At 36.1% G+C, this 14,918-nt stretch overlaps 2 protein-coding genes across 4 annotated transcripts; one reads left to right on the top strand and one right to left on the bottom strand.

The window, feature by feature from the left end:
• Window positions 1-4,846: 4,846 nt before the first annotated feature.
• LOC148566766 (uncharacterized) lies at window positions 4,847-5,353 on the bottom strand. The gene has a single exon (XM_088483807.1). It carries the CDS (start codon window positions 5,351-5,353, stop codon window positions 4,847-4,849), a length of 507 nt encoding a protein of 168 aa, XP_088339933.1.
• A 2,317-nt stretch (window positions 5,354-7,670) lies between these two features.
• Window positions 7,671-14,877, top strand: LOC107639003 (calmodulin-binding transcription activator 5). Of its 3 annotated transcripts, XM_016342408.3 has the most exons (15): window positions 7,671-7,783; window positions 7,951-8,147; window positions 9,187-9,312; window positions 9,687-9,802; window positions 10,129-10,217; window positions 10,403-10,448; window positions 10,666-10,774; window positions 11,080-11,196; window positions 11,271-11,329; window positions 11,908-11,944; window positions 12,038-12,294; window positions 12,432-13,129; window positions 13,306-13,852; window positions 14,036-14,344; window positions 14,421-14,877. In XM_016342408.3, exons 2-15 carry the CDS (start codon window positions 8,072-8,074, stop codon window positions 14,481-14,483), a joined length of 2,649 nt encoding a protein of 882 aa, XP_016197894.1. In that variant the 5' UTR covers window positions 7,671-7,783; window positions 7,951-8,071; the 3' UTR covers window positions 14,484-14,877. The 3 variants fall into 3 exon arrangements, with proteins under 3 accessions (XP_016197894.1, XP_016197893.1, XP_088339413.1); XM_016342407.3 differs by having other exon boundaries at window positions 11,908-12,294; XM_088483287.1 differs by lacking the exon at window positions 7,671-7,783 and having other exon boundaries at window positions 7,815-8,147.
• Window positions 14,878-14,918: the final 41 nt, after the last annotated feature.

Here is a 14,918-nt window from a genome sequence, read left to right as displayed (position 1 = left end):
TAAATACCAGACCTGACATCTCCTTCGCACTTGAAAAGCTTAGCCAATACCTCGATTGCCCCATTGATTCTCACTTCAAAGCAAGCATGCACCTTCTCATATACCTAAAGTTATATCCAGCAGCTGGCCTTTTCTTCAGCTCAAATTTTGATCTTTCACTCTCTGGCTACACGGACTTAGATTGGGCCCCATGCTCAGACAATCGACGCTCGGTCTTTGGCCAATGTTTCTATCTTGGTACCTCTCTTCTTTCATGGAAAAGCAAAAAGCAAGCCACGATGGCTCGCTCATCTTCAGAAGCCGAATACCGGGCCATGGCTTTAGGCACGGTTGAAGGACAGTAGCTCTTGTACTTGCTCAAGGACCTTATAATTGACCATCCCAAACCATTTACCTTGTACTACGACAATCAATCCACCCTCCACATCGCAGCCAATCCGGTCTTCCATGAACGCACTAAACACATTGAAGTCGATTATCACATCACAAGGGAAAAAGCTCAGGCTGGCATCCTCAAACTCCTACCCATCTCCTCCTCTAATCAAACCACTGATATTTTCACTAAAACTTTGGCTCCTGGACCTTTCAGCGATGCATATTCCAAGCTTGGACTAGTGAACATTCACTCTCCAGCTTGCGGGGAGATGTAAGAGGATGTATTATTGTTGCGTAAGTTAAACATTAGTTTAGTTACAAGTAGTAGTGACTCATCAGCTAAGCTAGTTATGAAATATAAAAAAGCAAATAGAAGTTCGTTAGCTTTATGTGTATATAAACCTTTTTTATTCTTCTATGTAAAGTGTGGTTTACTATTATTGAATTGTGACTTTCGTTTCTTCTTTCTGATTCTCTCTGTAACAGCTATCTCTCTCTTCTCTCTCTCTCATCTCTTTTCTCTTAGGTCACAACTCCCCAAACTTTTACATTTAGGATAAAATTAAAACAAGTCCTAGATGTTGAGAGTAAGATATATATTTATTTTTAACTAAATTATTTATGATAAAAAAAGTAAAAAAATTATTTAAGATTGAAAAATGATAAGTTTCATGATAAATTAATCTAGCTAAATTAATTTAATAATAATTAGTTTCTGATTTAATCATAGTTATACACAATTTAAGGTGCAAAAGAGACTATTTAAGAGCGATAAAGGTCATTTAATTGTTTAGTTGATGGAAAAATGGAAAGATTAGAAACGGGAGAGAAAGGAGAAGGAAGTGAGAGGGAAAAATATTATATTTTATGTGTTAATGTTAAAATTAGTCTGTAAAATGTTATGCATAAATTAATTTGATCTATTTATAGTTGTAAGTTTAGTTACACTTCATAATCATTAAAAAATGACTGCGATTGTGATATGTTGTCATATAAATTATACATATTATTACACATTAGCATAAGTTTGAGTCTAAATAATTAACTAATTAATGAGTACTGCTACATATACAAATTTTTTTGGCATACAAGTCATACAAGTCACTTATATAATGTGCGTGTGAAATTACGTTGTTTCTCTTTATATCCCGCGTTCCTCCTCCTCCTCCTCCTCCTCCTCCTCCTCCTCCTCCTCCTCCTCCTCCTCCTCCTCCTCTTTCTATTGTTTTTTTTAATTACTGTATTTTTATCTTTTTTGTTTGATTTTTTTTCTCATAAAAAGAATTATGAGAATATGAAATAAGAAGATGAAGAAGAAGAAGAAGCAGAATATGAGGAGGAGAAAGAGGAAGAGTTTTGAATTATGCAGAACTTATCAACACACATACACCGAAAATTCTTAAACAATACACTCGAATATCTTCGTGTTACACCCAAATTTGCTGCAAATATAGAAAAATATTTCCTCTAATGCTGCATTTTTTCTTCTTCTTTTTTTCCGTATTTCTTTCTTTTTTTTAGTTAAATGAATATAAGTTCATTCTTTTCCAAGTAATTTTGCAGCATTATGTATTTTTTTTCTTCTTTGTTTGTTTTTTTGTTTTTATTATTATTAAAAGAGTAAAACAAGAAGAAACTTGAGAAGATAAATTAAAAAGAAAAAGATGAATAAGAAAAAAAGAAGAAGATGGTGATGATGATGAAAAAAAGAAGAAGAAGCAGCAGAAGATGAGGAGGAAGAAGCGGAAGCGGAAGAGTTTTGAATTATGCAGACATATCAGCACACATACACCGAAAATTCTTAAATAATACACTCAAATATCTTCATGTTACACCCAAATATCTTTGTGTTACACCCAAATTTGCTGCAAATATAGAAAAATATTTCCTCTAATGCTGTATTTTTTCTTCTTTTTTTTCTTATTTCTTTCTTTCTTTTAGTTGAATGAATGTAAGTTCATCATCTTCTAAGTAATTTTGCAGCATTATGTGTTTCTTCTTCTTCTTTGTTTGATTTTTTTGTTTTTATTCTTGTTAAAATAGTAAAACAAGAAGAAACTTAAGAAGATAAAACAAGAAAAAAAAGAAGATGATGATGAAAAAGAAGAAGAAAAAGTAGCAGAAGATGAGGAGGGAAGAAGAAGAGTTTTGAATTATGCAGAATTTATCAACCACATACACCGAAAATTCTTAAACAATACACTCAAATATCTTCGCGTTACAGCCAAATTTGCTGTAAATACAGAAAAATATTTTCTTCAATACAGAACTTTTACATTACATTCAATTCAAACCATCAACGATGAAACATTATTCACCTACAAAATCATAAACTACTAACGAAAAAATTAACTAGAATGGAACTACACCCCAGCCACTTGATTGGATTCAAAACAATAATTAATTTCATTCTAGTTCAATTGACAATCTGAACTTGAATTATTCATTATCTTCAAAACAAGATAACTAATGATGGAGGAGAAGGGGGAAAAGGAAGGAGAAGAAGAAATTACAATGGAAAAAGAAGGAGGAAGAGGAGATGGTGTTGGTGACGACGATAATGAAAGAGAAAAATAATGAAGAAGAAGAAGAAGAAGATGCAGTAATGGCACGAAGAAGAACGTGCGCGTGTAAATATAAATGACTTGTATAGACTTGTATAAAAAAATAACTTATACGTGAAGAATAATTATTAATTAATTAATTATACACTAAAATTTAAAGAAGTGGTTAGATATGTAAGTTGGTGACTACCGACTTAATTTTGATAAAAACAGCAAATTTATTTTTTTATATACATCCAATTTTTTACTTTTCTTATCAATTCTAAGAATAAAAAATATATTAAAAAAAGATCAAAAGTACCCTTGAACTTTCAAATATATATTCAGTCAACGATAAACCATTTAAAACCCGTTGATGTTGAACCAGAACCACATTTTTATTGACGCTATGAAGTAATGATGCTATACATCGGACCTCGGTGATGTAATGGCTTTCTATTTTGAGCAAAAATGTGTTTTAAGAGAGAGAGATATATATATATATATTAAAATTATTATTATTAAACTATTTTATTTTTTAATAAATTCATATTAAATATATTAAAAAATTTTAATATTATATTTTTCATAAAACCTTTTTAACTATCAATTTTAATATGTATTCTGAAGACAAACTGTAGCTAAAATTTTTATTTATTGTAGTCTTTGTATGTAGAATGCACTCTCTAGCAACTTGTTTTGGTTTAAAAAATGTATTTAAATTAATTTAAAAAATTAATTTATACTTAAGAGTGCTAATAATTTTAATTAAAATTTATCTTATTGAATCATATTAAAAATATTAATTTTGTAACCAATTAATAATTTTTATTTCTCTTTGTTATTAGATAGTTAAATATTATATAGATCGAATAAATTATTTTACAATACAAGAACAAAAGCATCGATATTTTTCTTTTCTGTTTATTTTTTTCCTCTCGTCCAAATACAACAATTTTTTTTTTATCCAACTGTATATTCTAACACCACCTCAAAAGGGAAGAAAGTGAGCAAAGTAAACCCTAAATTCTATCATGAATGCCTTGTATTATTAATGTGACATCAGTGTCAATCTACTTTATTTAATGGGTGTGTCCTACTATAATCTTTATTTATTAGCTTGTTGATTCTAAATTTATCAATTATAAGAGTATAATAGTCTCTAAATTTATTAACAAAATTGAAAAATAAAAAGATTTAATTGATCATCAATTCATGAACAATTTACTATAATAAATAATAGGGGAACCAAATTTATAAGAATGCATAAAATGGAAAATGGATACTAAAATGTATTTTTTTCATAATCTGTGTAAACTGCGATAGGAGTCCCGCAGTTTGCGAATACACGTAATCGGCTATAGGAGTGTCGCGGATTACGTGCTAGGGGAAATAAGCATAAACCGCGACAGGGATGTCGCGGTTTACGTGTAGATGAATGATGTGCATAAACCGCGAGAGAGGTGTAGCGGTTTATGCATTAGTGAGTAATTTTTATAAACATAAAATAAAGTGTGTCTATGGTTAACAAAAACATACATCACACACACCTAATTCAATGGAAATAAACTAAGTACAAACACATATAATATAAAAGTACATGACAAATCTGACATACATAGGTATCATCAATGAAAACATAAAATAGTAAGCTACGACTCCTGCCTGTCCTCATCCTCCTCGTCAAAGTCATGTCCAAATGCGCCCAGGAGATGTAACCCTGTACCACATCGAGCGGCCCGTCTCACTCTGGCTGGCCTCTGGCGCTGCTGTGCTGGAGGATCGACCGGCATGCCCACGCCATATGCAGATGTAGGCGTCCCTCCCATGCCCAACCAACTGTCATACGGGCTGTCAGTAGGCTCATTCAGGTCTACATGTAGCTGGGGCTGGAATCCATGAGGGTCAGACATCTGCGACTAGTACCGCTACATATCCTCCATATCTGGGTAGTACCCATACGCAACGTCCATCTGGGGCTGGGTCTCAGGCACCTGATCCTGTGGGGTCTGCTGCTGAAAATACGGAGGGTCGTCATCCCGGATGAGATCTACAAAGTCGGAATAGAACCGTGAACTCCCAACCTCGTGGTCCATATCCATCGTGAAAGTCGGACCCGCCAAGTCATCATACATCTGGCCATGGATCTCATGGTATATCTGGGAGCTCGAAACATGTGTAAGAGGAATCTCCTGGGTCTCCGCCCCTGCATGCTCAGCGGGTCTATCACTAGGACCACCAGATGCGACCCCTGATGAACCACCCTGACGCTGAGGACGGCCACGCCGGACACGATGATCGGCATGTCCGACTCCGTCGTCACCAGATCTGTCATCTTGAATCATGTCATCCAGCCATTGCCACTCCCGGTCTGTAGCCCGGGTACCAACGCATCGTTGCTGCTCAATGCGCCTGTTATTTGGCACGTTTGGCATCAGTACCTTAGAAGGCGCCTGTGACGACCCTCTCTGAACAACATCCTGGCTGATCTCCTCGGCCCTATGATCGGCAATCAAGGAATCCGGCGACAGAAACCTATGGGCTACTCTGTACTACCATCGCAGAAAGTCTGTGGACGGCCCGGGATCAGGCACCCGGGGGATACTCAGGACAGCATCCATCCTGTTCTGCCAACTAAGGTGCCATACCTGATAGTAGCTCGGGAACCATCTGTCCCCACCTCTCTCATCCTTGGCATGGAGCCAATCTATATTTGAGGCCGGTTCAGGCTCGTGCTGAACGCCACTCAGCTGTGGCAGCACCCTATCCACCTGGTGCCACTCAATGACGGCGAAGTATATCAAGCAAGTACATGCACGCCATAACCGACTGTACTCCTCTGTGAGAATCTCTGGATGAACAACAGCCATCACGTCGAGCGAAGCATAAGGCTCCCAAACAATCTATAGATGTTGACAGAATACATTTATTAGTCCATTAACTAACAAATATATAGTTAAGTACTAGATAAAAATTGAAATAAAATGAATAAACTTACATCTCGATCGCCTAGTCGGTCCAACGTTAGGCGACACTGGACGACTCTCTTCAGGCTAACGCTGTCGACCCCCAGCTATAGCTGCCCATATCATCAAGTCTCGCCACAAAGGGCAACCACCATATATGAACCCGGTTTTCACTCTTGTCACCGAACAACTGAGTGGAAAGCAACATCATAATATAAGCCCGTGCATATATGCGTACGGTCTCCTCCGTAGCATCATCTGGCAGCACCCTGAACCTCTCATGAAACCAGGTGAAGTGGACTGTATAGTGCTTGACCTTATTTTGTGGTGGAAGCTCGCCAAATAGTTCCTGAAACCACTCCCACGCCGGTTTGCCTTCTACGATAAACTTCTCAAAATCTGTAAAGCACCTGGATACAGGTAAACCATCCACGGACAGCCTCAACTGGTATGCTACATCTTGGAGCGTGATAGTGCACTCTCCAAAGGGCATATGAAAGGTATGCGTCTCAGGACGCCACCTCTCAATAAAACCGCTCACTAAGGGCTCGTCCAACCAAAACCACCTAGCGTTGAGTCTCGCCAGGTGGTACAAACCAGCCCTCTCCAGATACGGTACGATCCTGTCATGCAGAGGCATATTCTGCTGCCTCCGGACACTATAAATACACCTAGTCGGCTGAAGCATGTGACAGAAGAAACCAAACATATAAAAAAAACCAACACTAATTTAAAATAATCTAACGCAAAAAATACAATATTAAAGTTTAAACAGGTAACATACAGTTCTTATTTTCTAATCACACAATTTAATGAAAGGCATAAATGATTCAAGACTTTAATCTAAATTAATTAAATACTACATTTTATGATTTAAAATAATAATTTAAATCTAAATTTAAATACCTAAATCACAGTCATACGAAAAATATTATACAAAATACATTAACTAAAAATAACCAAACTAACCTCTCGGTTTATGCTGCCAGCAACGTGCGCAACGCCATTGAGCCTGTAAAGACTGCATGCCTCCGCCATGGTCCCGACTCCGATCTCAACTCAACTCAACCACACTTTTCTCTCTTTTTCTCTCTCTAGAAACCTCTCCTTCTCTCTCTAAAAACTTTATCTCCAACACAAATGTAATCCGTGAGACCCCTTCAGCGTATTTATACTTACGCATAAACTACTACACCCCTCTCGCAGTTTATATACATTATTCATCCACACGTAAACCGCGACACCCCTGTCGCGATTTATGCTTATTTCCCCTAGTACGTAATCCGCAATACCCTTATAACGAATTACGTGTATTCGTAAACCGCAAAATCCCTGTTACAATTTACATAAATTATAAAAAAATATATATTTTAATATCAATTTTTCATTTTATGTATTTTGATAAATTTGGTTCCCATGTTATTTATTATAGTAAATTGCCCACCATTCACCATAGAGGAATACAAGGTTTTCATCGTCGAATTTATGAAAGAATTCTTTTAGAAAGGTACAGGCACATCTCTACCCACCAATGCCATGGCACCATGTGACCATGATGAAGAGGTACGTCTTCGAAAATTCATTATTATTAATATTTTAAAAGATTTTTTCACATATTAAATAAAATGAAAGTTTCGAAGCACATCAACCAATGGAAAACCTTTATATTATTATTATTATTATTATTATTCCAGCACCCAAAGAAAAACCTTGCAGAAAATAGATGGCTTTCAATTTTTTATTTTTTGTTTTTAGGCAATGATAAATATAAATATTAAATAATAATAATTAGTTATGATAGTAGTTGATAGCAAAAGAGAACAGTGTGTCATTGTTTCAGCTGAGACTATTCTTTCTCTTTTCTTGGAATCCCAACAACAGACCCTTCTCCACTGTCAGGTAAATTTCTCAACTTTTTCGCTTTTTCTGTCTGCCCTTATGATTTTCCACTCTTTTTTTTTCACTCCTTTTTCTTCCTTTATAGATAATATCTTATATTATTAGTTCACTACTTTGGAGTTATTATTGTCTGAGCTTCTGTTCTTCTTCTGTTGCTTGTTTCTAAGGTTGTAAGGTATGCAATTGTTGAGTTTTTTCTTGTGCTGAGAAGAAGAATAAGAAGAAAGGTGTTGTGAAAAGTGGAGAATTTCTCAGAGGTTTGAATTCTTCACCTCTTCTTCATGTTCAATGATGATGGCGCAGCAACCAAGCTTAACGGGTCAACTTGTGGGTTCAGAGATACATGGCTTCCACACATTGCAAGGTACTTGCTTCAATGCATTCTTCTTCACTCTATCACTCTTTTTTGGACTTGGATTATGCATGACTTGGTTGACTTGACCCTCAAAACCTTCCTCAAGTTTCAATTTTGAAATTCCCCCCTTTTGGTTGAAGTTTGAGCTGACTTTGGTTTTTGAAAGTGGAAGTTTGTGATTTTCAGTGCAACCTAGGATTGGAGGCAAAAGGGGGATAAAGGAAGCGTGAAATTGTGAATTGTGGAGTGTGGACTCTTCACTCTTATGGTGTTTTTGAAAGCAACAACGTGATATGGTTTAGGAAGTACTGGTTGTTGTTTATATCTATTGGAGTTCAAAATCTTTTACTATATCAGTAGTAATCATTGATGTTTTGACAAATTATTAAGGGCACTCTGGCAACTTCCCAAGATTTTCTGTTGTTTTTGCTATTAAGGGCACTCTTTCAATGTTTTACACTGATGCTATAGTATTCTTTTACCCTAAAATAACAAAGCATTGTCTATGTGGGGTTAGTTTCACCAATCGAAAGACGTGATAGTGTTCTATAGTGAACTATGTCAATTCTACTAAAATAAAGTTTTGTGAATTCCATGTACTTTCTTCCATATGGGGGAAATTTTTGTGGTATTCTTAAGTAAAAAATGTCTAGATTGAGCAACTGTTACTTGTTAGTTTCTCATTTGGCGATGAGCCGAATATGTCAACTTCATGATTTCCACAAGGTGTTCATACAGCATATTGGAACCTCGATTAAATTCTCATTGCGTGTTTCCAATAAGATGTCAAACTCGCATACTGCTATAGTTTTGTTAGGCTATACCATACTGGAAGGTAACTAATGAAAGGAAATGGTATGAAAGCATAGCTCTGATGTTTGTTTCAATGCAGTTACGTGTATGAACTTGTATATCGTAAGATGGGATTGAAAGGAAGCTGAGCAACTGACTAACTGACAACACATATATTCATTGTGCATGATTTCTCTTGATTGTGTGCCAGCGGTCAACCTATTAATCATTTCTCTTGATTTGTTGTTCTCAATAGACCTGGATGTTGAAAATACCATGGAGGAAGCAAAGAGCAGATGGCTTCGTCCCAATGAGATTCATGCTATACTCTCAAATTCCAAATATTTCACTATCCATGTCAAGCCAGTGAATAAGCCCAAAAGTAATCATATATTATATCTATCGGCATCAGTTTTCTGTTTGTAAATAGATTTTAATATACCACGTTGTTATTTGCAGCTTATTTGTAATTTTTGTAGACTTCTAGGCCCTTCATTCCTGTTGAAGCAATTCTTAGTGAATAGAAAAGATGTTTAAAAGTTGTGTATTGACACATTTATGCATCTTCTAGTGTATTTGTCATGTTCATAAAGTCTCCCTAGAGTTGATTTCTGATATTTCTCTTTCAAAATAAAGATATTTTACTTAGTTGTTTTACATTTAGGTAACAAGTTTTAACTACATTAGACATGGTATATGATGTTGAATAGGGCATAAACCACTAGTGATAATGTTTCTTGTCGTGCTGATAAACAGGTGGTCGTATTATATTATTTGACCGCAAAATGCTTAGGAACTTTCGAAAAGATGGGTACAACTGGAAGAAGAAAAATGATGGGAAAACAGTTAAAGAAGCACATGAGCACTTAAAAGTGAGAATTCTCATTTTCATGCATATTCATTTGTTGTGCTTTCTTCCGTGAATGATATTTTCTTGATGGAAATTTTGATATTTACTTGGTTCAGATATCTCTTATCATCTTGTGTTTGATTTAGGTGTAGGAATAAACTAATAAAGTAGTGTTTGACTATATAATACATTCTTTTTTGCATTGTAAATCTTCAGTTTGTGCAAACTTTACTTCTTTTTTGTTACACTTGAAGTCTGATGCTAGATAGACTCAGTAATGAATGATGCACATATTATCTGATCTTTTACATTCTTTTTGGTCATTCTGTTTTTCGTTGCATCTTTCAGGTTGGTAACGAAGAAAGGATACACGTATATTATGCACATGGCCAAGATAACCCAGGACTTGTTCGTAGATGTTATTGGTTGCTTGATAAGTATGTATATCAATGTTTAGCTTTATCTCTTAAGTCCCCAAATCCAATGTCATGCATGCCTATATTCTGAACTATGAATCAATATGCAAAGGAATTGGTGGTTATGTATTTCTTGCATATTTTTCAATTAAACTTGAATAGAAGCACATAGAATTGTCTTACAATTGTATTTATTTTCATTTCAGGAGGCTGGAGCACATAGTCCTTGTTCATTATCGTGAAACACAAGAGGTTGTGTAAATCATTTTCCTTCTTGATTTGTCCTCTTTCTGAATCTATTTTTCTGTAAAAGCTTAACTAAAAAAGGATGCTTTTAAAAAAAGAGGCTTATTCAAACGCATCCTATGTTTATAAGAGAAAGAGAAAGTCTCACACACTAATGCTTAATGTGTTACATGCTATACCTTTTGATCTGGTTAATGAATATAATTAACATTTTATCATACAGTCACAAGTTTCTCCTGTCACACCTGTAAATTCTCATTCTAGTTCAGCCTCTGACCAACCATGGTTATCAGAAGAATTAGACTCTGGGACCAACACTGCTTATGCCAGTGGTAAGAAATACAATTCATACTCTTCAGGTTATCAATATGAACAACTTTTATTACATTTCTTTGAAGCCGGAGACCTTTTAAATGCAGATGTTAAGGGTTTTTAGTGGAAAAATATAGAAGGAAATTTATTGGAAGAGCACATACAATGCACATATGTCTTTAGTCATCAAACATTTTTATTCCTCCCACTACCACCATTTGTGTTACTTTTAGTTTATGCTGCTATGTACCAGTGCTGCCATCTTGGTTTATGTAGTTTTGCTTCCCTTGACTAGGTATTATGTTTTCATTCCTTTTATAAACAGGATTTAATGACAGTTTGACGGTTGAGAGTCATGAAATGAAGCTTCATGAGCTTAATACACTTGAATGGGATGACCTCGTGCTTTCAAACGACAACACCTCTACTATAGCCACTAGTGGTAATTGTTTGTGCTCTATTACTTGTTGGGAAAAAATCTTGTGACTCTATTACTTCAAATTTATCTTTTTGCAGGAAATGTTCAATCCTTTAATCAACAAGACCAAAGTTTTCTGAAAGGGAGCTCTGGCAATGTAAGATGATATATTTTCTTTTAAAAAAGGAAGTGAATCACCATTAACAAAAGGATAAAATATGCTCTTAAAATAAAAAGAACGAACAAAATGAAATATTCAAGAATGCAGCAAAAAAGCCGCACAAAAACTACAAGAATCTGGGCTATTATTACTGCTTTTAAATTCATCTTTCGAATCAGTCATCCTCTTCATAGAATCTTTGTAAAAGGAAGGGCTTTATTGAATTTGATTGACATAATTCCGTAGATGCTTGGGCCTTTTGCATGTATAATGTCTCACTGCTGAATTTTATCCATTAGTATCACTGAGTTCAAAATTAGTTTTCCTTCATAATTTTTGAAATCATCAACAATGACGAAGGCATGGTTGTTTGGTGTTCTTCCCTCCCCTCCCCCCCAACCATGCACGCAGGGCCCTTGTTTATGTTGGACTAAGTATTACAACTATTTTGTGGAGGCTGGAGAACCTGGTTTCATATATTATATATTTGTAAATAGACAGTAAAAGTACATAACTTTTTTGTTGGTATAGATTAAATTGTGTTGCTCATTTATTTCCTCTTGTTTTTCTACCAGGTAGCGAGCAATTTGGTTCCAGAAATTCATTCTTTCAGTAAGTTAGCTCAGCCAATTGCTGAGAGCAATAGTGTTCCTTATAGTATTCCGGATAGTGTTGATTTTCAGAGGACTTCTCCTATCTCTTTAGCTGGTGTTGATTCCTCGAACACTCTGGTAAATCCAAGCTTGCAAAGTCAGGACAGCTTTGGAATGTGGATAAACAATATGATATCTGATTCGCCACCTTGTTCTGTTGAGTCAGCTCTTGAATCCTCAATTTCTTCGTCGGTTCAGGGGCAATATTCATCACTGGTGGCTGGTAATCAGCTATCTTCTCTGCCTGAACAAGTATTTACTATCACTGATGTGTCCCCGACATGGGCTTCTTCCACCGAGAAAACTAAGGTTTGCTTCTGCTATATAATATTTACTTGCGAAATCTGGGTCTTCGTGAGGAGTATTGTTAAAAATGGCATTTTCAATGTGTTATCATGTGTAGCACAGTTATGACTAAACTTTCTGAGTCCCTTTGCTTTTTGCAGATCCTTGTAACTGGTTTATTTCATAATGACTATCAACACCTTGCAAAGTCCAATCTATATTGTGTCTGCAGTGATGCAAGTATTCCTGTAGAAACTGTTCAGCTTGGAGTCTATCGATGCTGGGTATCGCCGCATTCTCCTGGATTTGTGAATCTCTACTTGAGCTTTGATGGCCGTAAACCAATTAGTCAAGTTGTTAACTTTGAGTATCGGACACCACTATTGCACGATCCTACTGCTTTTATGGAACAGAAATATGACTGGGAAGAATTTCGACTTCAAATTAGGCTTACTAATTTGCTCTTTGATACAAAAAAGAGCCTTGATATTTTCTCTAGTAAAGTGTCACCCAAGTCGCTGAAAGAGGCTAGGAAATTTGCCTTTAAAACATCTTTTATTTCTAAAAGCTGGCAATATCTGATGAAATCAACCGAGGAAAATACAATTCCGTTTCCACAAGCAAAAGATGACTTGTTTCAAATTGCTTTGAAAAACAGATTAAAGGAATGGCTTTTGGAACGAATCAGCTTAGGTGTTAAGACTACTGAACATGATAAACAAGGGCAAGGAGTAATCCATTTGTGTGCAATTCTGGGATATACTTGGGCTGTTTCTTTATTTTCATGGTCCGGCTTGTCTCTTGATTTCCGTGACAAATTTGGATGGACAGCTCTACACTGGGCAGCATATTATGGAAGGTTTGATACACAAACCCTACTTGATTTAAGTATCAGCTCGTCTGTGAGTCGGCAACCGCATTTACCTAAATGGCTTCATTGTTTTTGTTTTCAATTATTTTGTTATAATCTATTGATGAATGATGAAAGTCAATGAACTTTTCATTGTTTATTCTATTTTGAAATTGTGTCTGCAGGGAGAAAATGGTTGGAACTCTTTTGTCTTTTGGGGCGAAGCCAAATTTGGTCACAGATCCAACTCCCCAAAATCCTGGTGGATGTACTGCTGCTGATCTTGCTTATATTAAGGGCTATGATGGGTTAGCGGCTTATCTTTCAGAAAAGTCTCTGGTCGAGCAAGTCAATGACATGAGCCTAGCCGGAAATATCAGTGGCCCACTGGAAACCACCACAGTGGATATAGGAAACACTGAGAACCTTACCGAGGACCAACTGTACCTCAAGGAGACACTGGCATCTTACCGCACTGCAGCTGAGGCAGCAGCACGGATACAATCTGCATTTAGGGAGCACTCTCTAAAATTGCGATCTATGGCAATTGAATCTTTAAGTCCAGAGGATCAACAACGCCAGATAGTGGCAGCAATGAAGATCCAGCATGCTTTCCGCAACTATGAGACAAGGAAAATGATGGCAGCTGCTGCTCGAATCCAACATAGATACCGTACATTTAAGTTGAGAAGAGAATTTCTCCACATGAAACGCCAGGTTATTAAAATTCAGGTATGAGCTACTCTTCCTCCATGAAAATTGATTGTTTATTAACATGACTTGTTCAACAAGTCATGAGGGTATTCTCATCCAAGGACTTGTGCACATTTGACCGGTTGATTATTTTCCTTCTACGTTGCGTCTTATTATAGTTTACATTGAGGAGGAAAATTAATTGCATGTATTCCAATGCAGGCTGCTTTCAGGGGATTTCAAGCCAGGAAGCAATATCGCAAAATTATTTGGTCTGTTGGAGTGCTTGAGAAAGTAATCCTGCGTTGGCGTTTGAAGAGAAAAGGTTTCCGTGGTCTCCAGGTCAATCCTGACCAAGAAATGAAAGATGAGACACAGGGAAGCGACATAGAGGAGGACTTCTTTAGGACTAGTAGGAAACAAGCTGAAGAACGTGTTGAGAGGTCTGTCGTGCGTGTACAAGCCATGTTCCGTTCTAAGAAGGCACAAGAAGAGTACAGAAGGATGAAGCTGGCACATAATCAAGCACAGGTGACTTATATGTGCGAATTTTGTTGATATGATTTGATTTCACTTGTTTACTGAATTTTAGATTTGCTTTGTGCAGCTGGAGCTTGAATTTGAAGAACTACTGATTTGTGGAGATGACATGATAACGGAGAAGCAGTAAACTTGTTAAGAGTTCTGTAACAAACTAGTGATAGGTTGGTGCTATTTTGTATAGTCTGTATGTATATCTTGTAAATTTATCAGTGTAGATTTTAATTCATGAACCTTTCAAAATGCTTTGATGTATATTCAATGGATCATGTATGAAGCTTTCATGTGCAGTGTAATTTAACTCTATGGTGGGTGATTCTGATGAAGATTTTTCTTAAGGAGCACCCCTTCTAGAGTTGAATAGATATCATTATTGTAAGAGCCGACTACCTGCATGATCTTATATGGCTCCTAAACCTATCCCTTCTGTCCAAGTGTAGCATTAATATTTCTTACAACAATTAGAACAATTGATGGAAATTATGGTGATGATTGAATAAAATATGGTGGTTGGGTGTGCATCATATCATTTTTTGACAATTAATTTCTGATAAGATTTCGGCCA

Source organism: Arachis ipaensis, chromosome B4, assembly GCF_059453495.1.
Source record: "Arachis ipaensis isolate K30076 ecotype BB chromosome B4, ASM5945349v1, whole genome shotgun sequence".
NCBI classification, from domain to species: domain Eukaryota; kingdom Viridiplantae; phylum Streptophyta; class Magnoliopsida; order Fabales; family Fabaceae; genus Arachis; species Arachis ipaensis.
Note: the sequence above shows the minus strand (reverse complement) of the source record. Positions and strands in the feature narration are given on the sequence as shown.